This window comes from Vespa crabro, chromosome 21 (assembly GCF_910589235.1).
Source record: "Vespa crabro chromosome 21, iyVesCrab1.2, whole genome shotgun sequence".
Lineage (NCBI taxonomy): Eukaryota > Metazoa > Arthropoda > Insecta > Hymenoptera > Vespidae > Vespa > Vespa crabro.
Window position 1 is genome coordinate 1,110,001 of NC_060975.1, and position 23,271 is coordinate 1,133,271.

A 23,271-nucleotide genomic window follows, 5' to 3' on the forward strand; every position below is an offset into this window, starting at 1 on the left:
CATTTTAAACATGCTAAACGAGGTAAGATCAACATTTAATCAAGATCAACGTTCAGTCATGAGTCAACGTTCTCATTATAACCTGGAATAGTTCAATAGATTATCGATAATAATTAATTGTTTGTTTACTAATGTTTATCGTTAAATTATTAGAAAAATTAATAACGACAAAAGATATTCAATCTGACGATATCTCGTCGAATCGATCGAATCCTATGTTCAATGATTATTTAAATCCTTTTCTTGTATTTTTGCCCCACACCCCTCCTCCCTAATTCTTTTGTTTTATCCCGATTCTCTCTTTTTTTTTTTTTTTTTTTTTTTTTTTTAAAGAAATATTGTTGAACAATTTGTTGAATAATTCTTCATTTATTTGTCGCTTTGTACTTGTTAAAAGTATAATATTTGTTAATTCGTAATTTTTGTACCATTATGTAATACATATTGTATTATTGTATCACTTAGAAGATGCAGGAGGTACAGCAGGAATGGCTGGAATGGTGGAGACCCAGGCAACGTGTCAAACTCAAAGTTCAAAGGTAAATGCCATGGCAGCTTCAAATTCTGATATGTTACAACAATTGGTAACGGAAGCTGTTAAAAAGGTGCTCGCAGATCAAGAAGTTACAGACACAGATAAATTCTCTAAAACTATAGTTTCTCAAGTGGTAGAAGGGCTTAAACCGTCCCTAACTTCTGACTCTGCTTCTTCGTCAGAAATAACTGCTAGTAATATTATTGGAAAGCATATGAATATTCCTACGACCATAACAAAACCTGTTCCTTGTGTTTACAATCCAACGCCTATAGCGGAATTAAAGAAGAGGCATATACCAGTTGTTTCTTATATGCCAACTAGAGAAAATAGAGTGGCTGTAAAACGTAAATCATCTCCTGATAGAATTAAACCCTGGCTGAGCGTAATTAAAGATCCAACGAGTTCTCAAACAACAGAGATAACTTATAAACCTACCGCAATTTCTTGTATCTCCGACCAAGATTCTGTACAAAGTTATGTACCAACATTTAAATCGGATTCGTCCTCGTCAAATTCATACGAGGATAGTAATTCTAACGACAACATTATACCTAAAGTCAAAGAAGCTTATTATCCAAAATCTAAAAAGAGAAGAGAAGAATACGTTCCAAAGAAGGTAAAAGCTCCATTGAAAAATGTTCAACAATTGGACGATACTGTGTTGGATCAATTCGAGCCTGAGTTTGATATGATCGGAGAAATATTAACGGCCGCAACGACCGCTCTTAGCACAGTACCGAGCGAGGAATCGCAAGATTATTGTTTAGATATAGAGCCAAAGTTTTCCGACGACGAACCTATGCCGGATGATACCAAAGAAAAGGATTTATCTAATGTTGACAAAACTTCTTTTCATAATATTGAAAAGAAAGAAAGAGACAATATACACGATACAAAGGTCATTGATAAGAAAAGGAAACTAGATGACGTAGAAAATGAACTATTTAATAATCACCGTAATGCCGACGATACTACCGCCGAAAAAACTAAAAGCAAGAAACGAAGAGAGTCTAACGACGATAAGCATAAGGAAAGAACAAAAGAGGACGATATGATTAAGAAAAGTCATAGAAGTAGTAGTAGAAGTAGTGATAAGCACAGAAAAGACCATAATCGCTCAGAGAAAAATAGTAAGGAAAGCAAGAGTTATAAATCTAGTACAACGGACAAACAACATTCTTCGTCGTCATTTCATAAAGATAAAGAAAAAAATAAGAGCAGTAGTCATGCTTCTAAAGATTCTACAAATAAATCGAAAGAACGTTCTAGACATAGGAACAAAGATTCATCTGTTGAAAGAACGAATAAAGATAAACATAAGAGTAATAAACATGAGAGGCATAGATCAAAAACATATACCTCAAGCTCGAAGTCTGATAAGCATTCATCTAATAGAAGTCATAGAAATCATCGATCTAGATCACGTAATAGATCTAGATCGAGAGATCGGACACGTAGTCCATCTAAGAAAGAAAAGCACGAGGAAAATAATAGCGATGAAAAAAATACATTGCCCGATGAAAGAGAATCTCTTAGCCCATCCGAATCCATACCAGGTTCTTTCGAGAGAGCTATTTTTGATTCGTCCGATTCTGAGCATGATGTGCAAGAGGAATGTCTTAAAATCTTTCAAGTATATCTATTATTATTTCTGATTCCTCCTCCCTGATCCGTTCCCATTTTAATTCTTTTGTTACACATATAATATATCTGTCTTTTTATATCATTAACAATTTTATTGATATCTCTTTTCAGGAATATAAAGTTTCCAATCATCCAAAAGTAGTATCGATTAAGGAATCTGCTAAAGTAGAAAATGAAGATAATGAGGAAGTTGGTAAAAAGAGAGTGGCACATCCTTCGGCAGCTACTTCTATATTGCGACAGGTTGGTCCGAGTCAACCGCCTAAAAGACTTCAAAATCCTCAACAGAAAATGTATGAAAGATGGCGTTTGATGAGGGAAGCGGCCGCTGAAAAGGCCGCTGAAAAGGCCGCTGAAAAGGCTGCCGAAAAAATGGCCGCTAGTAATAAAACTCAAATAATATCTCCGCCAGCAATACAATCTGTCAATGCCGTAAACGATGAGTCAGTCGAGTCCGTTTCAACGATAAATAATAATGAATTGCAAATGAATGGACATGGTTAGAGACAATAAAAAATTAACGTAATTCATTCTTAACCGATGCAAAAAATAATTATATTTATATCGTTTTAGGTCGAGTTAGAATCGCCCATGTACCTTATGCTATGTCTCTTGCATTGAAGAAGAAACAAGTTGCAGAGAATGTAGGAAAATTGGCTGATGCTAAAGCAGGTGATAGTAAAACTATAGCTCAAACTAGTAAGGGTGGTGTACGAGTTGCTCATGTTCCACAAGTGGTAAGAACGTTAAAATACTTTTAATAGGGGATATAATTAAAATTTCCCCCCTTTTTTTTTTCTTTTTCTTGTCTTGTTTTTTTTTTTTTTTCTTTTTTTTTTCCCCCCTCAAATTATCTAATCGTTCGTAAAAACGATTTTAGGTACCGCAGCTTGTACGTCCAGAACCGCTTCAACCTACAACGCAAAAGTTCCCTTTAAATGTTCGTCAGTATTATATTAACATTATGCACGATGTATGCGTACAGATCTATACGAACAGTGAGGACGCTGCACAACGTGCTGTACGCGAGGAATTTACGTGTCATGAAAAATGTAAAGCACTTCCCGTATATAAAAATTCGTGTATGTTAGCTGCACATAGATTAAGAAAGGAGGTAGATCAAAATCGATCATCGGATGGTAGTACAACGTTAGCTAGTGGTACTGTATCACACGAAGCTGTCCTCGCTGGAAAATCGAAAGGTTCTTGGAGTGTGTTGAAAACTAAAAAAGCAATAACCGATTTTAAGGGAGCAGCATTGTATAGTATGTTAAAAAAATGGATTATGATTGAAGAACAATTGCAAGATAATGGATTTCCTCGTCCTCATCCAGATGGTACTAAGGTAAAGATCAATTGCAAATGAAAACTGTGTGGATATATATATATATATATATATACACATTTATATGAATTATTTGATGTATCATTTTTTAATGTATCATTATTTGTTGTATCAGGGACGTGCTAAAGTTTATGTTATAAACACACGTAATCAAACTGTACTATCGAAAGTGCCTAACGAAAGAATTTGTAGTCGATGTGGTCAAAATTATATGGTTGATAGACACGGATTTCCTGTACAGCAACAGAATTGTATATATCATTGGGGAAAAAAATTTACGATCAGAGGAGAAGGCAAATATAGCTGTTGTCAACAATATGGATCTGCTACTGGTTGTTGCGACGCTAAATCACACGTATGGGATTATACTGATTATGAAAATCTTCGTGGTTATATAAAAACTTTACCGAAAGGTATATACGCACGATATATTTCCTAACACTAATATCTAAACATTTTTCTATTGTTAATATAAATGTCATTGATAATTTTTTTTTTCTTTATTAATATTATTATTATTATTATTATTATTATTATTATTATTATTATTATCCCATTCAAAGATGGCCCCGAAGAAGAAAAAGGTGTATATGCGCTCGATTGCGAGATGTGTTATACCACGCAAGGATTAGAATTGACAAGGGTAACAGTTATTAATGATGAATGCAATGTTATATACGAAACGTTAGTTAAACCTCAGAATCCAATAATCGATTACAATACAAGGTAATCATATTTGTTATTGAATTTCTAAATCATTAATATAAAGGGAGAAAAAAAAAATAAATAACTAATCGTCTTTTTTTATGCCGATGTGATGATATGATATGATCCAGGTTCTCAGGGATTACAGAAGAAGATATGAAAGATGTAACGACAACACTTTTAGATGTTCAAGCTACGCTTCTTGCTATGTTCTCTAATAAAACTATACTAGTAGGTCATAGTCTTGAAAATGATTTCAAAGCACTGAGGTTACTTCATGATACTGTGGTAGATACCAGTGTCATGTTTCCACATAGAAATGGTTATCCTCAGAAACGGGCATTAAAAAATCTTTGTTCTGATTATTTAAGAAAGATTATACAAAATGACGGTGAATATTCTTCTTCTCAAAAATATATTATATATTATAATTTAATTGTAGAATGTACGTATATACGTCTCTTTAAATTATTCAAGATTCCTAATTATTGATGAATATGTTTTACAGTTGGTGGTCATGATAGTAAAGAAGATGCTGTAGCGTGTATGGAATTGGTACTGTGGAAAGTAAAAGAAGAAGCTAAATTACAATAAACACAAAAAAAAAAGAAAAAGAAAAAAGATCACATGAAAATTATTTGCAAATAAATAAAATAACAAATTGCGCTGTATCGATTATACAGCTTTATATCATTCTTTTCATTTTCTTCTTATTACGCGACACGCTAACTGTTAGTAATATAAATATATATATATATATAAATATATATACACCATATATATATATATATATATATATTTATATTTATATATACATACATATGTACATATATATGTATATATATTACACACACCACGCAGACATACACATACACACACTAACTTCCTAGAGATGTATCATTTTTCAAGAGAAAAGTGTACAGTATACATCTTTTTCTAATCATTTTTTTTTTTCAGGATAAATGTTCGTACGTGCAGTTTCGTATAGCTTGTAATATCATTCATGATATATCACAATTTCATCTTTTTATATTTATGAATATAAATTATTAGTTTGTTAGTAAGAAAAACAAAACAAAGAGAGAAAAAAAAAAAAGAAAGAAGCGGTAAACTCATGTGTCGGGCTCTTAAAAAATGCGTATATCTGTGTCGCGATATTTCGATTAATATTTTTGTACTTCGTTATTCTTACCTATTTATATTTTAGATCATTAAAGAAACAAGATGAGTTAATTAATTGTTTGTTCACTGACCTGACCTTAAAAAGTATAAAAAAAAAAAAAATATATATATATATATATATATATATATATATATATATATAAATATATAATTTTAATTCTGAACGAGACGTGAATATTATTCGATTTGTACACAGATGTTACTTCTATTGCTATAAATAGATTGAATGCGATTGTTTACCCAAGAGATATATCAGATAATAAATTTGTAAAAAAACATTATTTCACTCTATGCTATCTTTGACTACTACTACTACTAGTAGTAGTAGTAGTAGTAATAGTAGTAGTAGTAGTAGTAGTAATATTAGTGGCAATATCTTAAAAAATATTTTATTTCTTCTTTTGTGTCTTGCAAAAATTGTTAACGATCTGAAACTGTATATATTTGTATACATATGCACAACTTATTGTTTCTGCAATACCTAATACAATATAATATCGATCTTAAATAAAAAAAAAAAAGAATATATATATATATAAAAGATATAAATGCATTATGTATGTTAGACGATTCTATGTCCGCTGTATTTTTGTAAAAAAAAAAACAAAAAGAAGGAAGTAAAAATGAAAAAAAAATAAATAAAAAGCAAACAAAGCCTCAACAAATGATATATATACATATATACATATATACATATATATATATATATATATATATATATATATATATATATATATACACGAGTTATATTAAATCAATAATAATAAACGCAATGGTCCTATGTAGATTTTATTATATATTGTTTTACAAAATATCACCATTCTCCTATTTATTTGTATTAATCTATCTACTTTATCTCATATAGTAGCTCTTTCACGTGGATAATATATATATAAAAATCAATTGCGATTAGATAAAAAAAAAATTTGTTTTTAAAAATAAATGAAAACGTTTGAAATCTTAATTATTTGACGTCACGTTTTAAGAGCACGTAATCTATCAGAGGAACATATATCATTCAGATAAGATGTCTCATATTTTTGTTTTCTTTTTTGCAAAAATATAAATTAATTTTATATTATATAAAGAATTCTATATTTATTTATTTCTCTCTCTCTCTTTTTTCTCTCTCTCTCTCTCTCTCTCTCTCTCTCTCTCAACGATATATATAAAATATCTCTTTCTCTCATAATGATATTGTCCATTGCATTTCTTTATTTATTTATTTTATCGAAACAGATGTTGCATGAAATATATCAACAATTGAGGTCAGATTTGTTGTTTATTATTTGCAATAAGGATCCTACTATACGTGGCAGCAGCATCAATTACATCTTCTTGTTTTGCGATCAATAACAGTGCAATGAAACGACAAAAATCTATGTTATCACTCTTTCTTTCTCTTTCTCTCCCTCTCTCTCTCTCTCTCTCTCTCTATCTATCTATCTAGCATTCTCTCTCTCACTCTCTCTCACTCTCATTCATCTTTCCACTTTCTAAATCTAAATCAGACTGTGTTAAAGAAATTTCGATTTTTCATTATTATCTTCTATTCAACTTCGATACACAAAATATTTCTTATCGTTCGTGTTCTCGTGAATGTTATTATTGTCTGCCTTTACGTATGGATCATTATCGATCATTTCTTTTTTTCAAATAAGATTCCTTTCAATTTTTATTTCAAAATTTAATATGTTATAAATCAATCTTATGTAAATAAAAAGCAAAACACAAAAAAATAAAATAAGTATTGTTAAATAATCACGTTCGTTGCAATATTATTTACTTATTTATTAAAAGTTCGATCTTTTTCGAGAAAATGAAAGAGAAGATCATTGCAATTGAATGTACCGTTTGTAGGATATCATTTTTCAAAAGAGAAACGTGGACTATGCTACTTTATGCATTTTGCTTTTTTTTTTTTTTTTGTTTTTATATACTTCTAGTATTTTAATATCTGTATAAAAAAAAAAAGAAAAAGAAAAAATTATATTTACATATTTAACATATTTGATTTTGAATAAAATAAGAAATCTTATTTCGAAGCATGATCGATTTCGCATGGAATGACCCGTATAGGATATATACTTCGTTTCACAAGTTTTTCTTTTATTTTATGTGCTTAAGAAAAATATGTACATGTATGTATATATATATATATACACAAATATATATATATACATATATACGTCGACTATTAATTTTATGAATGAATTCTCTTATAAAGAATGTACACACATACATCGAGGAAGTGAATTGGCATTGAATTATCTATCGCAAGGACTCATGCAAAACGAACAATGCCTTCTTTCTCTCTCAATCTTTTTTTCTTATTTTTTTTCTTTTTTTTTTTTTTACATGAAAATTTTCTATATTACACCCTTCTTCGCTCTCTTCATCTCTCACTCTCTCTCTGTTTTTTTTTTTTTTTTTTTTTTTTTTATATTTAATTGTGCTTCTTTGCTCCTCTTCTATAATCTCACTATATAACTCTACATTATAATACACCGTTGATAATATTCTTTGATATTTTCTTTTTGTTTTCTTTTTTCTTTTGTCCTTTTTTTTCTTTTTTTTGTTTTCTGTTTCTAATGATATCCAAACAATTTTTCTAAATTCGTGTCGTCAATTTAGAATCATACATCTATTTTTCTCTCCTGGAAAGTAATTATTTTTAAAAAATTACAATCCCTCTCTTTCTCTCTTTATCTCAATGAGATACGACACGAGATGAATCTTGAAAAATTATTCATCAAAATCATTGATATAGCATTAAAGAATAATACTGAATGATCTGGTACTAAGCACGAACTCTGATTTGATTAGAATTTTTATTACATATTCAGAAAGACTAAATATTAGTCTTATCCATTTTTATATATATATCATTCGTACGTAACGTTCTACAGAGTGAAACATAGTGCGAATTTTAAAACAATCTGATATAATAGCTTTGGCAGGCATTGCTTCACCACATTAACGCTTAGAAATTTTATTACGATAAAAAGAAAATTTCTAATCTCGTAGTTACGATATCTTCTGCGTACGAATGTTATCGATATTAATTCGAAGATAAGTGAAAGTTTGCCTTCGTTTTTGCTTTTTTTTTTCTTTTTGTTTTTTTCTTTTTTGTTTTTTGTTTTTTTTCCATTTTTTCTCTCTAATCATACTAATACTTATATGCGTGTGTGTGTATATATATATACATATATATATATATACACACACATATATATATACACACATCACGTACACGTGTTTCTAATACAGCTCTTTTTTCTTTACAAAATACTCATTACTATATATAGCATACACTGTACAAGACGTTGCGCTTATGTTAATATCGCTGAGTGTGAATTCTAATTCTAACGTTGTCTAATCGATCCGACATGAGGAAATCTTTTTAAAATGTTAAAAACGATCGGAGCGAGTTGCGTTCATCATGAGAACTTATGAATTAGAATAGAAAAAATTAATTTATAAACAACAGTGAGATACACTAGTTTTACTAGTTTCTTTTCTTTTTTTTTTTTTTCTTTTTTCTTTCCATATTTCTCTCTCTCCCTCTCTCTCTCTCTCTCTCTCTCTCTTTCTCATATCCCCACCATTCTCTTTCTCTTTTTATATTTTAAAAGATCGATCTAATAAAACAGGCAAAGGTTCATCCTTGTCTGAATTTCAAAATACTTAATTCTCTCCCTCTAACACCATGACACCGATCTTTCTAAAACGATCAATATGTTAGATGTCGTATGTTAAACAAACTGATCGAAATCTTCGAATTCTCTCATCTAAACGATTAGATTTATGATATCTATATTTCGAAATATAAGTATATTTTAATCGTTAAGAGAAGTTTCAAAAATAAAATCGTGATTACACGACGATCCTTCCTCCTTTTCCTTCCCCTCTCCTCTTCGTCGCAAATATTTATTACACTCTGTGTACTATAGTATATAATTACGTATGATCCTGAAGGTATACTCTCTCTAAATCACTCTAAGTTTACCTTCTAATTATGAAGATAACGTTAAAGATATCTATCTCTTTTGTGATTAGAAAGCACGATGATGATGATAAATCTTTTTTTTTTTCTTCTCTCTCTCTCTCTCTCTCTCTCTCTCTCTTTCTCTTTTGTTTTTCTGTCTAATTGAAAATAATCGGAACATGCTATTTTTGTGTTAATCTATTTATAGATTATTAGAATGGATCGTGTTTTTGACTCGTGAGCTTGTTTAAAGCTTCCAAAAATAGTAGGTCACCTGGGCAGCTACAATTAACAACAACTAGCTAATCTCTCATCGTATACGAAGGCAACTAGTCGAAGACACATACGCGTTGGAATCTTTTTTGTTTTCTTATTTTTTGTTTTTTTTTTGTTTTGGTTTTTTTTTTTTGGTTTTTTTTCTGTCATTCTACCTTTCTATCTTTCTTTCTTTGGTAATGACAATTGTCTCGTCGCGGAAGATAAAAGAAAACGAATTTAAGAATGAACTTCGATGAATTAACGAATATCCTTACAGAGCATAAAGGGAAAATAAAAATATTGTCTGAACTGATGATAAATTATGTACATACAGATGAAAATTTATCAGCCAGCGATTGATTTCTTTTCTTTCCTTTTCTTTTCTCTTTTTCTTTATTTTCTTTCTTCTTTTTTTTGCTTTCTTTCTTTCTTTTTTTTTTTTTTTTTTTTTTTTTTTTATTCGTTCCGCGATTAGGTCTCTAAATCCGTTCGTTAATGCAAAAAAGATTCTAAAAAGTCATCTAATTTAGTAGCTCGAAACAAAGCGCATCGAAACGTAATTATAACATTTGTTCGTTAATCCGCATGAAATCTCGATCGATCGATCGTTAAGGCATTTTTTTTCTCTTTTTTTTTCTTCTTCTTCTTCTTCTTCTTCTTCTTATAATCTTCGTATCTTTTAATAACAATCCCAATTTCCCTTTGAAATTTTCTTCAAAGGATCAACGAAGAAGCTTCTACAACGATCGAATATGTGAATATCTCAAGCGTTGCCTCTCTTTGCTTCACCTTATCTGTATTAGAAATAAAGCTAAAGAGCACCGAGAGAAATATTAAACAGCTCGTCCTTTTCTTATAGGCCTTTCGACGAAATGGCAGATCGATAATAATTGATTCAGTATGGTATACTTTCATACGACCACAGCCACTTTGAAATGCCTTCCTTTCACGTTTATCAGCATACTCTTCGCGAGAGCGTTTTATATTTATTTATTTATGTATTATGATTATCATTATTGTTATTATTATTTTTATTATTATTATTTTTATTATTATTATTATTATTATTATTATTATTATTATTATCATTATTATTATTATTATTTATACGCCATTGTTGGACCGATGAATTTGCCTTTTTTTTCCTAGAAAATTAATTAAGATATTAATAGATTAATTAATTATGTATATCGTACAATTTGTTTTGCGTTAGTAATCGTAATAATTATTTATGTATAAAAAAAAAAAAAAAGAAAAAAAAAGAAAAAAAAATATAGAGAAATGTCATACGAATTAAGGAGAATAAAAATTACATAAATTCGAAAAATTGCATAAGATAGGCTTACACACGTTCAGGGCTTCATCTGATCATCGTAATCCTGATCACCAACGAGATATAAAAATTGAAAGGCGATAGCAAGTAAACTGATGCCAAGTAGATCACCCATAGCAGTTAAATAAGGTATTGCCGAATTATCAGGATCTATTTTTCTTTTCCACATCCAATGGATCATTATATAGGCGATATACAAAAGTGCAGCCACTTGTAATACAGCAGCGCAAAGATATACGAAAACGAATAGAGGCGTTAACGATGTATTACCGTCTTTCATATAATTAATTAGATAAATGAAAATTATGTGACCGGGTATCACCATAGACATCAATACTCTTGTTGTTCTTGCATGTATACCTAAAACAAATTGATCGATATCAATTTTATCAATATTATTTAATATTATCAGAATAAAATCGATAGATAGTTATTTTAACGTAATAAAAATAAGAATATTTTTTGATAGACTTAATTCAAGGTTAAATAAAAGTAAAAAAAAAAATATCCATGAGAGTACCTTTGCCAAAGAAATTAGCTATTGGTGTAATGAAAATGACAGGATGAGTTTGACCAGGTGGTATCAAAAGCGTTCCAAGTTCAGCTTGCTTATGAAGAGCCGTTGATATTCTACTAGCTTGTACAGCAACAAGATTTCCACCAACTCCATTGATAACAGGTTGAAAAACCGTGAGATTTTCGAAACGTGATACCATGAATTCAAGAATCAAACCACCGCAACTGAAACGATAAAAATTTTCCTTTATTTTCCTGTGATCTTCCATTTTCTTGTCTTTTCCTTTCTTTTCTTTTCTTTTCTTTCCCTTTTTATCCTTTTTTTTTCTCTCCTCTCTGTTCCTTTTCTTTAAGCTCGTTTATTTATACTTTGTTTGCCTAACCGATTAAAACTCATCGTATTTCAAGAAAACCTCGTAAAACGTACGAAAGTTTTATTGCGTAAGAAGTTGCCAAAACAAATCTAGACTAAAGCTCGCTTGGAGCGACAAATGTTAAAAATATTTCATTGATTTATAAATAACCGTGGACGATTATATGGGATATTAGTAGAGATATTGTTAGAACAAAACAACAGATCATTTATAAATCAATCTAATAAATGTGATGACATTTTAATAATCATTTTTGAAAATTTAATTAAGAAAGAACAAAAAAAAAAAAAGAGAAAAAAAAAGAAAGAAAGAAATATCATTTTGAATAATTGTCCCGGTATGGATATAAATAAATCATATAATCATTTTACAATCGAATTACAATGAATTTAATTATCGAATTATAATAATGATCTCTCTCTCTCTCTCTCTCTCTCTCAAATAATATAAATGGAATAATACCTGCTGATCAACATGGCAACCATGACAGGTGTCCATCCAGAATAGAGCACATCATTGGTATATTTATTTCTCTTGGCAATCCAAACCCAAAGTGGTGTTACAAGAACGTAGCATGCAATAACGAGTGGTGCCAGCCAATCCTGTTTATCGATCGATTCGTAAAGGATCGTTGATATCCATGAGAGAAGGGCTAAAGACGTGATGTCACCAAGACTAGCAGCTATCGGTGTTGCTACATTGTCAGGATTGATGTGACAGTGACGTGAGAAGACTATGACGCCAGCGGTTATCAAACCGAGAACGAAGGAAGCCAAGGATGCTGTTACTAGGCTGCTAGCACATAAGAGATATGCATGATCCAAAGAAACTGTACCATTACGGAAGGCACCCATAACAATTGCCACGACTGAGCCCAGAAAACCAACGACTATAGCTTGACACTGTTGGAAAGAAAAATAATATGTAATTATCAAGTGATATCGCAGTGCATTCAATTAATAAAACTTAATGATTCGAAATATATAAATGTATAGAATATTTATTAATTTTTGTTTCTTTCTTTTTCTTTTTTCTTCTTTTTTTTTTTTCAACGACATAATCTTCACGATAAAAATAAACGAAACAAGTAGCTATTTTTACAGTCCGAAGTCAATCAATCTCGTTTCGATTTGTTTAGATCATATTGCAATTACGCGTGTAGATTGTCGAAGGTCGACTATCGTCAAAGCGTTAAATACATAATAAAATAAAATTCTGGCGCCAACAGATAAGCCAGTATTTCACCATCGCATTCAGAATAAGAATATGCGATCGAATCAAAAAGCTAGGAAAACGGTTCTCGCGAATCTCGCATCGAAGTAAAACGCGTTTTCTACGAAAAGTAAACGTAGATATTAAGTGTAAACAATGTAGACGCGCCGTCGAGATAAACCGAGAACGAGAAAGAAAAATTCAAATGAAGTAACGTAACGTGTCATTGATAATTAGCAAATAGCTTGAAGCGTTCGTTTCATAAAAAAAAAAAAAAAAAAAAAAAAGAGAAAGAAAGAAAAAAAAAAAGAAAAAAAGAGAGAAGAAGAAGACGAAGAAAAGGAAAGAAAGAAAGAAAGAAGAACACGATTGATAATGTATTAGTTAGTACTTAGAGACAAATCTTACTTGTATCAAAACGAGATTCCCAACGATCATGTACCACTGTTGTTTAGGCGTATCCATGTGTCCAAGATTCGCTTGTGTAGAGAGACGAGACGCCAAAGTCATTTCTAGATTACCTTTAAGACCTAAAAGTGCTGGCACCAGTATCATCAGTTCGTTCACTTTATCAAACACAACCCAGTGCTGTGAAACAGATATAAGTTCATTTCTATAAAATATATATAAATGAAAATGTTTCGATCGGAGTGATATCAAAATATCAACGTCAAGATCAATATTATATAGCTCAAATATCGATCTTTGATATATCGATTAGAGTTAAACGTTCATTTCGAAATATCATCTTAAATGTTTAAATGAATTATTGAAGAATTTTTATACTTGGACCAAATCGAGGACCAGTCCAGCTCCAACCATGCCAAGGCCAGCTATCAGGAATGGTATGAAAACTTGAATAGTTATGGCACAGTACGATTCCGTTGGCTCCTCCTCGTCCAACACTCCGTAGATTTTACTTTCAGCGACGACATCAGGAAGACGGTTGTTATCATAATTCTCATCGAAGATCGTCACTTCCATACACTCCTCATGGCCGGTGGAATTGGCCGTGACCGAATTGGTCACGTTAGGGCCGTTACTATTACCATTCCCGCTGCCATTACTGCTGTTGTTGTTATTGTTGTTGGGGATGGTGGTGTTTGTGTTGGTGCCAACTGTGGCATTCGATTCTGAAGTTGTGCGTGATCGGCCATCGGTTGGTGTCATCCTGTGGGAATTATGCTTTTCCGGAAGCAGAGGCTCCTTACATTGCTCACTGTCGACAAAATATAAACTTTTCGTAAGGAACGGACACCGATCTCTTTTTTTTTTCTTTTTCTAAAAAAGGAAAAAACAAAATACACGCACACGCACACCGCTCATCTTTATCAAGTCCCATCTTTGTATTTTTCATTTTATCCAGAATCAGAGAAAGTTACAATCCTTTACGAAATGTTCGTGTTAAAAAAAGTAACGCGAAAGGAAGAGATTCGAAATAAAGAGTGGACAAAATAAAAAAAAAAAAGAAGTAAAATAATATAAAAATGAAAAACTGGATTCGTGATACATAGCAACCTGTTGCTCCGAAAACCATTACTCAACCCAATCTCCGTTCTTCTTTTACAACATATATTTTTTACGCGAACGTAATATATATATATATATATTTTTTTTTGTAATCACAGTCGTCGGCACTTCTAACGATTGTCCCATTTTTTTCTCCCTTTCCACCCCATCGCGCTTTTTTTTTCCTTTTCTTTGTTTCCCTTAAAGTTCCCTATAACTTTCTCGTACATATATACGTAATTCAACACATCGACATACTTTTCGAACTTGGCGGTGTTCGGCTGGGTTGTTTGAACAGGCTGCGTTTTGTCGGGCGGTAGCCTCACCGGAAGTTGATGTACCTGGCCCTCTATCATCTTCCTACTGAGGGCCTCGTCTTACTCGTACCCACGAATATATAGCCATTCTTCTTCTTTCAAAGAATGATAAGGCTCTCTCTCTCTCTCTCTCTCTCTCTCTCTCTCTATCTATCTATCTCTCTTTCTCTCTCTCTCTCTTTCTTTCTCTGAACGTGTGACACACGTTCGTGTTACATATAGGTCTATATATACAGATATATATATATATATATATATATATATATATATATGTATATATGTATATATATATATAATTTTCCAGGACACAAACAAAACGTAAATTACGTAATTCGCTGTTGAGGGACGCTATCTCTTCGATTTGGCTCCTCGTTGGAACCACTGTAAATCATGTTGAGAATCAGAGAATATGTTCTTTAATACACGTTTCTCACGTCACGAGAAAAGCAGGAAAATGATGATAACGATCAGACTAAAGATTCGAAAGAATTTTCTCAATTCTATTGTTCGTTGTTGTTTCAACAAAATAAAAAAAAAAAAAAAAAAAAAAAAAAAAAAAAAGAAAAAAGGAAAAGAAACAAGAAAAAAGGCGGGCTTTTCTTTCTTTCTTTCTTTTTTTCTTTTTCTAAATTTTATCGTATCAATCGTATGCCGTTAAATCGTGCCTACATTCGATAATCATTAATTTAACGTTTTAATAACATCTACAAAACCAATTTTTCGATCGGTTAGAATTTTTCGTGTTTCATTTAACTTACTCGTCGTTTAATATTCTTAATAGAATTATAAAAAGGAACAATGAGATTTTCGATTTGTATAGTCGTAAAATTAGTAACACCTACACACTGAAAATGAAACCTGATGTTAGACTTGTGCAAGGTCGAATGAGCATACGTGAATAAGAAAGAAAGAAAGAAAGAAAAAAAGGGAGACAGACAGGCACATATATAAATATGATATATAAATAGATAGATAGGCAGACAAGCAGATAGACAGACAGACAGACAGAGAGACAGACAGACAGATAGACAGATGAACAGATATATATCACAATTATTGCGGAACGCAAATTCGTTGAATAGAAAACTTAACTACGATATCGTCGATCCACGGACCCGTAATCTACGAGCAAAGAATGAAACAAGGGGGAAATAAAAAAAGAAAAAAAAAAAAAAGAGGTAAAAGAAACGACGAATAAAAAGCGTTGGCGCATTTCCGGCTTGCAGAACAAGTTAATGAATATACAAGCGTATATATTCAGCGGCAATATGGATTTCTAGATCATCGTAACCTTAACCTACGCGCAATCGACTCGATCACGACCTTCCCAGAATGCATACATGCACACATGCACACATATACGTATACTATACACATACACATAGATACCTATACTCTCGAGAAGAGAGTATCTACCGTTGTTCTAGTTCTTACTCGAGAACCCCTTCTCTACTCCTCTAGTGACCCCATCGAGCGATATTCTCCCGTGCTAATTTCATGAATGTAAACCAGGTGAAAAAGATCGAGGAGTTTCTTCTTTTCTCTATTATTAGAGAAGAAAAAAAAATCAATGAAAAAGGATAATATAAAAAAAAAAAAAAAAAAAAAGAAAGAAAAAAAAAAGACAAAACTCTTTTTTAGATCAAACAACATTACTTGAATGGACCGGCGCGTATATCCTTTCAGGAGACGCCCACGTGAAAGTATTACCCTTCCAACGTGTTACTACCCCCTAATTAATCACTAGACAGATTGTGAATAGAACAGATATAGAGTATTAATAATAATGTTTCTATCGTATTATCATTTTCTCTGTTTTTCTCGTGATCGATTCATTCTTTTTATCTTTCTCTCTCTCTATCTCTCTCTCTCTCTCCCTCTCTCTATCTATCTATCTATCTATCTATCTATCTATCTCTTTTTTTTCCTACCTGACCCCAAGGTACGTCCTTCTCTTTTTTCGTCTTCCCACGTTGAAAAGTAATCGAACAAAAATTTCTTTTCTCTTTCTCTCTTTCCTTCTTTCTCTTTCTCTCTTTCCCTCTCTCACTCTCTCTTTCTCTCTCTCTTCTCTCTCTCTCTCTCTCTCGCTCTCTCTTTTCTCTCTCTCTCTCTCTCTCTCTCTCCCTCTCCTGCCGAAGTTGGATTAGGAAAAACTTGGCCAACAAAATTAGCCAACGTCGAACATTTGATGGCGGTCACCTGGTGGCCCGGTACGAGGCCGTTTCATGCTGCGGTTACATCGCGACTGATCCCGATCGTGCATCACGTCTGCCTTCTTAAAACTAGTTTCGGACAATCGCCGTGTAGGTAAAACCGTACGGGGCAAGCGCGAATTTATCGATCCATACTCCGCGCTTATGTTAGAACGAATCGTAAACGTACGAGACAGAAAGAGAGAGAGAAAGAGAGAGAGAGAGAGAGAGAGAGAGAGAGAGAGAGAGAGGAGCTTTAGCATAGCTGTCAGTGACAGCAGCAGCAGCAGCAGTAGCAGCAGTAGTAGTAGTAGCATCAGTAGCACCAGTAGTAGTACCCAGTAGAACCAGTAATAGCCGTAATTGTAGTAGTAATAACAATGGTGGCGCTATAAAAAGGATCAGATATTTTCTTGTCTGGATGGAATCCTTTGGCTCCTTATTACGTCATTCAATTTGTTACGATGACGTCAGCAAAAGTACATCACCTGGTGCAAGAGTCTCTCTCTCTCTCTCTCTGTCTCTCTGTCTCTCTTTCTTCGTGTCTATTATTTTTCAACGAAGGATCCTTTTTTTCCTCTTCTTTTTCTTCTTTTTATTATTAGTCCTATGCGATTTAGTTTTTTCAAAGGCTTCTTCTTCTTCGTTCTTAATCGACTTTCATCGGCGTTTTTAACGATTTGTTTTACTAATTCGTTTACATTCCTTCGTTACGTTCTCCCCGATTCACTCGGATTGTTTCCATCTGTTATGTCATATACGTCATATGCCATTGTCGTTGTTAAAGTTCGCCGATTACGTCACTGACTCTACAGAGAGAACATACATTTACAGTCGTTTTAACGCGCGTTTCAAACTTCAAGATCTTTATCTCAATTTAATGATATTACGAATTTATCGATCTTCTTATCAAAGCATCCGTATATCACATTCTTTTCCTTTTGTTTGATGATAAAGTCATCTTTCAGATTTGTCAATCACTTTCTTCGTTTATAGATAACGCGAGTCAATATTAACATATCCAATTACTGAACGCGTGGTTGGAGCTCCATTTCTTCTTTTTCTTTTTTTTTTTCTCAGGCAATTCGAATTTGAAATCGAATTTAAATGGTTCAACGGAGAGAAAATTTCTAATTAATTTCGGAGACATTTTTGAAGTAATTTTAAATTTCGTTTGCCAAGGACGGATCTTAAAATTCGTTTTGAAAGTTCGGTCACTGACGTGTCCATAATCATATCCTGTGTTACGCGTTAGATGTAAGTACCTACTTCGACAATGGAGACGTAAGAGACCGATCACACACAAACACACACACACACATACACACATCACGTGCGCGCGCGTATACATATACGTATACGTACAAGAGCGTGAATAATGCAACGACATGGCAATTTGTGTTCTAGTAAGCTCGTGGACTAGGTCACATCCATGTAGCCTCACTTTTCTGATTACCGGGTTAAACGCTCGCATTTCGCTCGAGAATGACATTACCCTTCTCAGATAGGTGAGCTTGTGACAACGAGATTGACAAAGACAGAACAATATTATGTGAGGGTTACAAAAACGCTTAGAATGACTGTGTCGTAGTATATTTTTCATATACTCGGACAAAAGTTACATTTTTTATCTCATTATTTTTCTTATTATTTATCACTCTCTTTGCGTGCCGATAGAATCGTTCGATTAAAAATATTGATTAACCAATTTATCACAGTAGATCTTTGTAGATCTTGAAATTATTGTAGAATCCTTTTTTTTTTTATCCCAAACGCGATTCAATGAATTCTATGACTTTGAATTACGTGCCAAGATAGTAATCATTATTATGCTAAGAGATTGTAGATTATTATTTTAATTTTAACGATGAAAACTTTCGCCCATAAAAATGATTGTTCGAGTAATAAAATCGTGAGGGGAAAAAAAAAGAAAGGAAGAAGGAGGATGTAGAAAAAAAAAATAAATAAATAAATAAAAGAAAAAGAAAAATAAAGACTCACTCAAAATCATTGTAGAATAATTCCTTGAGCAAGTATCCAAGTATGCACATTTTTGATTTTGTTCTGGTCCCGTTCAAAATCTTGCGATCAAGTGTCACAGGAAATATTATCCAGCATAAGATAATTCGATTTTTTTTATCTTATGAAGATGAAGAAATGCATCCATTCGTAAGGCCCACGGATTTGTCTGATCCAATCATGAACTTGATTCATGAAAGATTGAAACATGTCAAAAGAAAATTTTCTTGATCCTTCGAGTGTCAGACGATGTCTCTGTACTGAAGGTTTTCGTTTACGCTGGATGACTTGTAAATCTTTACATATCTCCTTTCCGTTTGCTAATAAATAATAACAGCTAAATAAAGTACATATACACACACATATATATATATATATATATATATATATATATATATATGTATTGGACTTTGATCGAAGGTCAAACAAAACAACTTAGATATGATTGTCAAACTTGAACGACTTCATCTCAAGTTAAGCTTCTTTTCTTTACTTTGCTTTTATTTATCTTATAGAGAAAAACTATTGCTTAAAAATGTTCTCTATTTATTTATAAACATAAATAAATAAATAAATAAATATATATATATATATATATATATATATATATACATATATAGTAAATGATTCATAGGAAGATTTCACTTTGACATTGAAAGTACAGACAGTGTCAAGTCTGATGTGACTAGAATGCATCTTCTTCCGTTATTCAAATCTCTCTGGCAATTTTCCCACTGATTTCGATCTCGACGATGAACACGTAGTAGGTACATACATATGCACCATTTTGCTTCAACAAGTTGCATACCTCTTCTTTAAATACGTACTTCATTTTTTTCTCTCTACTTCTTATCAACTTATAATTCAATATATATATATATATATATGAACTATTAGTTTTATTAAAAGTGATATAAATTTAATTAACATCAAAAAAAGAAAAATAAATAAATAAATAAATAAAATAAAAGAAAGATAATTTAATTAAATATAATTTCCTCTAAGAATCACAGATAAAAATATTTTCTTCATATTATTTGTAATACTTGAAATCACAATAACAAAAATAGGACTTATACTATTATAAATGCATATATGTATACATATATATATATATATATATATATATATATATATATATATACATATATTTATGTATACATATATGTGTATGTACATATATATATATATACACATAAATTGTTATTAAATAATTAATATTTAAAAATATCTTAGATAAAAAAAGATATGAAAAATGTTTAAACAATTCATAAAGTCATCTTCTTTCTCATAAAAATATTATTGATCTCTTGTGACCTATCATGTTCTTGATCAAATGGATCAACATCAAAGATCACAGTGACACGTAATTTGCTTTCATCGAAATAATACATACGCAAGCACACATACACATCCTTCGTATAAAATTAGAAACTTAAACGTCTCCTTGGCATTACACGATGACAGTCCACCCACGTAACTTTAAAAATTTTCTTTCCCTAAAGAAAATCCAAGGGACACCTATAATCACTATCATCACATATTAACAATAGAATGTTGAAATAGATTATCGTCGATCATGAATGATCGTTCTGTCTCTTTTTAAACGAGTGCGAACTTATGAGTGGTACGTATGTATCTAAATACGTTCTTTACAACTGAGATTAGATGTCTTATACACTCTTACGTACATACAATACCTACATACATATATGCATATATATATATATATATATATATATATATATATGTATAGTTGACATTGCAATGACGTTCAGGATCATCTACGGAGTGTCAACAAATTTTATTCTCTCCAAATTTTATTACCTGTGATCGATAGATCGAATCGAATCAAATGAAAATGATGATCACACGAATATAATCCATAAATATTTTCAAATGTGAAGATTCAAGGAAAAAGAAAATTGGAAAAAATTATTATTATTACTATTATTATTATTATTATTATTATCACCAAAAGTCATTATTTTGTGTGAGTATATATATATATATATATATATATATATATATATATATATGACGTGATTAAAATGATAAAGACTTTCTTTTTTCTTAAAAAATAATTATTTCTTCTACAATAATTTTCTTTACTTTTTTAATAAGCGATTTTACTTAGAAATAAATAAAAAAAGAAAAAAAAAAAGAAAAAAAAAGAAAAAATCTTCACCTGTTAAATATACAATTTAGAAATAATTTAGAAAATCGTATTTATAGTATCATCCGTACGAAATTCTCGAAAGAATTACGCAATGCTACCTTACACTTGCTTCTTCAATTGCTAACCCTTGAACGCAACTTAGCCGGCATTTGGACTGTAACGAGAGGAACGTTCTATGTATTACATGCGATAACGATCGCACTGACTTTACATCGAGGATCTTTCTCTCTCTCTCTCTCTTTTTCTCTCTGTGTGTGTGTGTGTGTGTGTGTGTTTAAGGTATATGCATCTTCTACGAATATTATCACGCGTAATCTAACAAGTGTTATGATCGTGATACAGACTGCACACATATCGATATTTTTCTTCTTTTCGAATCAATAAAAAAAAAAAACAAATAAATAAATAAATAAACAAAAAATAAAAAAAAAAAAAGTAAAAGGAATAGAAAATTATATCGACAAACTCTCAAACTTCCCCTTCGATCCACACGAAGCAATGGATGATATGTGTGTCCTTAAATCGAACAATAAAAGAAAATAAAAAAAGGAAAAGGTAGAAGGCTCGGAATAATTGTCAAAAAAAAAAAAAAAAAAAAAAAAAAAGAAAAAAAAACAAAAAACACATTTACATTCGACGTACATAAAAAGCATTCGCGGCCAACGCTAAGGACTTCCGTAACATATTCGCAAATTGATAAATTACTGCACGTGTTTAAGTTCGACCATGAGGACCAATAACTTAACATACGTTTTAATATACACCTTCGTATCTCATAGTATTATTTTTAAATAATAACTTATATCTATGCGCTATATCAAATCCAGCTTTCTTTTATCAGTTAATTATAATTTTCCGATATAAAAAAAAAAAATATATATATATATACATGCATACATACATAGATACACACACATACGCACACGCACGCACATATATATATATATATATATATATATATATATATATATATATATATATATATCAAATAATACAGAAAAATAAATAAAAAAAAAAAAGGAACGTGTACTCACATAAATTTAAGTTATAGTCAGCTACAAGCCGATTCACTCCGAACACACTTTTTCTTTATCCGCAACGAGGAACGCACTCGAGCTTCCCACATTTTAACGTCGCATCGACCTACGTCGTCACACACACGACACTTTCAAGTCTTTCATAAATAGATCAATTAAATTTGCATTAGATGATATTGTGCTTTCTTTTTTTTTATCATTGATAAACATTTATAAACGTTTACATACTTAAAATAAAGATTAAATTTGAAGAGGAAACTATTTTAGCGGTAAATATATATATATAAATAATGTGAATACACTTTGACGTTACGTTAATGTTAAAAATCAAACTTTCTTCGCGGCTTTTTTCATTGATATCAATTTGATTTCTTACGAGATAGATACGATCTTCGCGAACGGGAGACGCAATCCGACGGGTGCGGAGGGATAGTTGGCACTGAGAGATCTAACTATTTCATTCAGAGATAGAGAGAGAGAGAGACAGAGAGAGAAACAGAGAAAGAGAGAGAAAGAAAGAGAGAGAGAGAGAGAGAGAGAGAGAGAAAGAGTGAGAGAATCACGTTGGTAGATCGCCGTGAGAGAAACGAAGAGACACGACGAGACTGAAAGGGCCGCGCATGAAAACGGCGCTGAGCGATTACGCTGAGCGATTACTGGCCACAGCCGATGATAATAATGATGATGATGATGATGATGATGACGATGACGATGATGATGATGACGATAACAATGACGCTGAAGAGAGGAGTCTGTAGGTGGTACGAACCAAGCTAAATCGGAGCCAAGATGCATGAAACGTTTAATCCTAGAATGATTTCTTCTTTTCTCTCTTTCTTCTATTATTTTTTTTTTTTTTTGCATATTTTCTTCTTATAATATATATTATTTAGAAATAATTATATCTAAAAATAAACAAA

At 31.5% G+C, this 23,271-nt stretch overlaps 2 protein-coding genes across 6 annotated transcripts in view; one reads left to right on the plus strand and one right to left on the minus strand.

The window, feature by feature from the left end:
• The window catches only part of LOC124431355 (RNA exonuclease 1 homolog), a 5,832-nt gene extending 367 nt beyond the window's left edge, over positions 1-5,465 (plus strand). Inside the window, exons 1-9 of the mRNA XM_046979181.1 lie at positions 1-22; positions 466-2,171; positions 2,294-2,681; positions 2,756-2,919; positions 3,063-3,527; positions 3,643-3,940; positions 4,091-4,253; positions 4,364-4,623; positions 4,741-5,465. The exon at positions 1-22 is cut by the window's left edge and continues 367 nt beyond it. Coding sequence (XP_046835137.1) covers positions 1-22; positions 466-2,171; positions 2,294-2,681; positions 2,756-2,919; positions 3,063-3,527; positions 3,643-3,940; positions 4,091-4,253; positions 4,364-4,623; positions 4,741-4,826 — 3,552 coding nt within the window. The 3' untranslated portion in view covers positions 4,827-5,465. The remainder of the gene's footprint in view (positions 23-465; positions 2,172-2,293; positions 2,682-2,755; positions 2,920-3,062; positions 3,528-3,642; positions 3,941-4,090; positions 4,254-4,363; positions 4,624-4,740) is intronic.
• A 1,141-nt stretch (positions 5,466-6,606) lies between these two features.
• On the minus strand, positions 6,607-23,207 carry LOC124431307 (solute carrier family 41 member 1-like). 5 transcript variants are annotated; one of them, XM_046979043.1, is made up of 8 exons: positions 22,349-23,207; positions 19,118-19,455; positions 13,882-14,314; positions 13,504-13,683; positions 12,346-12,785; positions 11,514-11,734; positions 11,007-11,353; positions 6,607-10,805 (listed from the first exon to the last, which is right to left on the minus strand). In XM_046979043.1, exons 2-7 carry the CDS (start codon positions 19,165-19,167, stop codon positions 11,013-11,015), a joined length of 1,665 nt encoding a protein of 554 aa, XP_046834999.1. In that variant the 5' UTR covers positions 19,168-19,455; positions 22,349-23,207; the 3' UTR covers positions 6,607-10,805; positions 11,007-11,012. The 5 variants fall into 5 exon arrangements, with proteins under 5 accessions (XP_046834999.1, XP_046834997.1, XP_046835000.1 ...); XM_046979041.1 differs by lacking the exons at positions 19,118-19,455; positions 22,349-23,207 and adding exons at positions 14,863-15,145; positions 16,853-17,206; XM_046979044.1 differs by lacking the exon at positions 19,118-19,455 and having other exon boundaries at positions 22,349-23,204.
• Between the last annotated feature and the right edge of the window lie 64 nt (positions 23,208-23,271).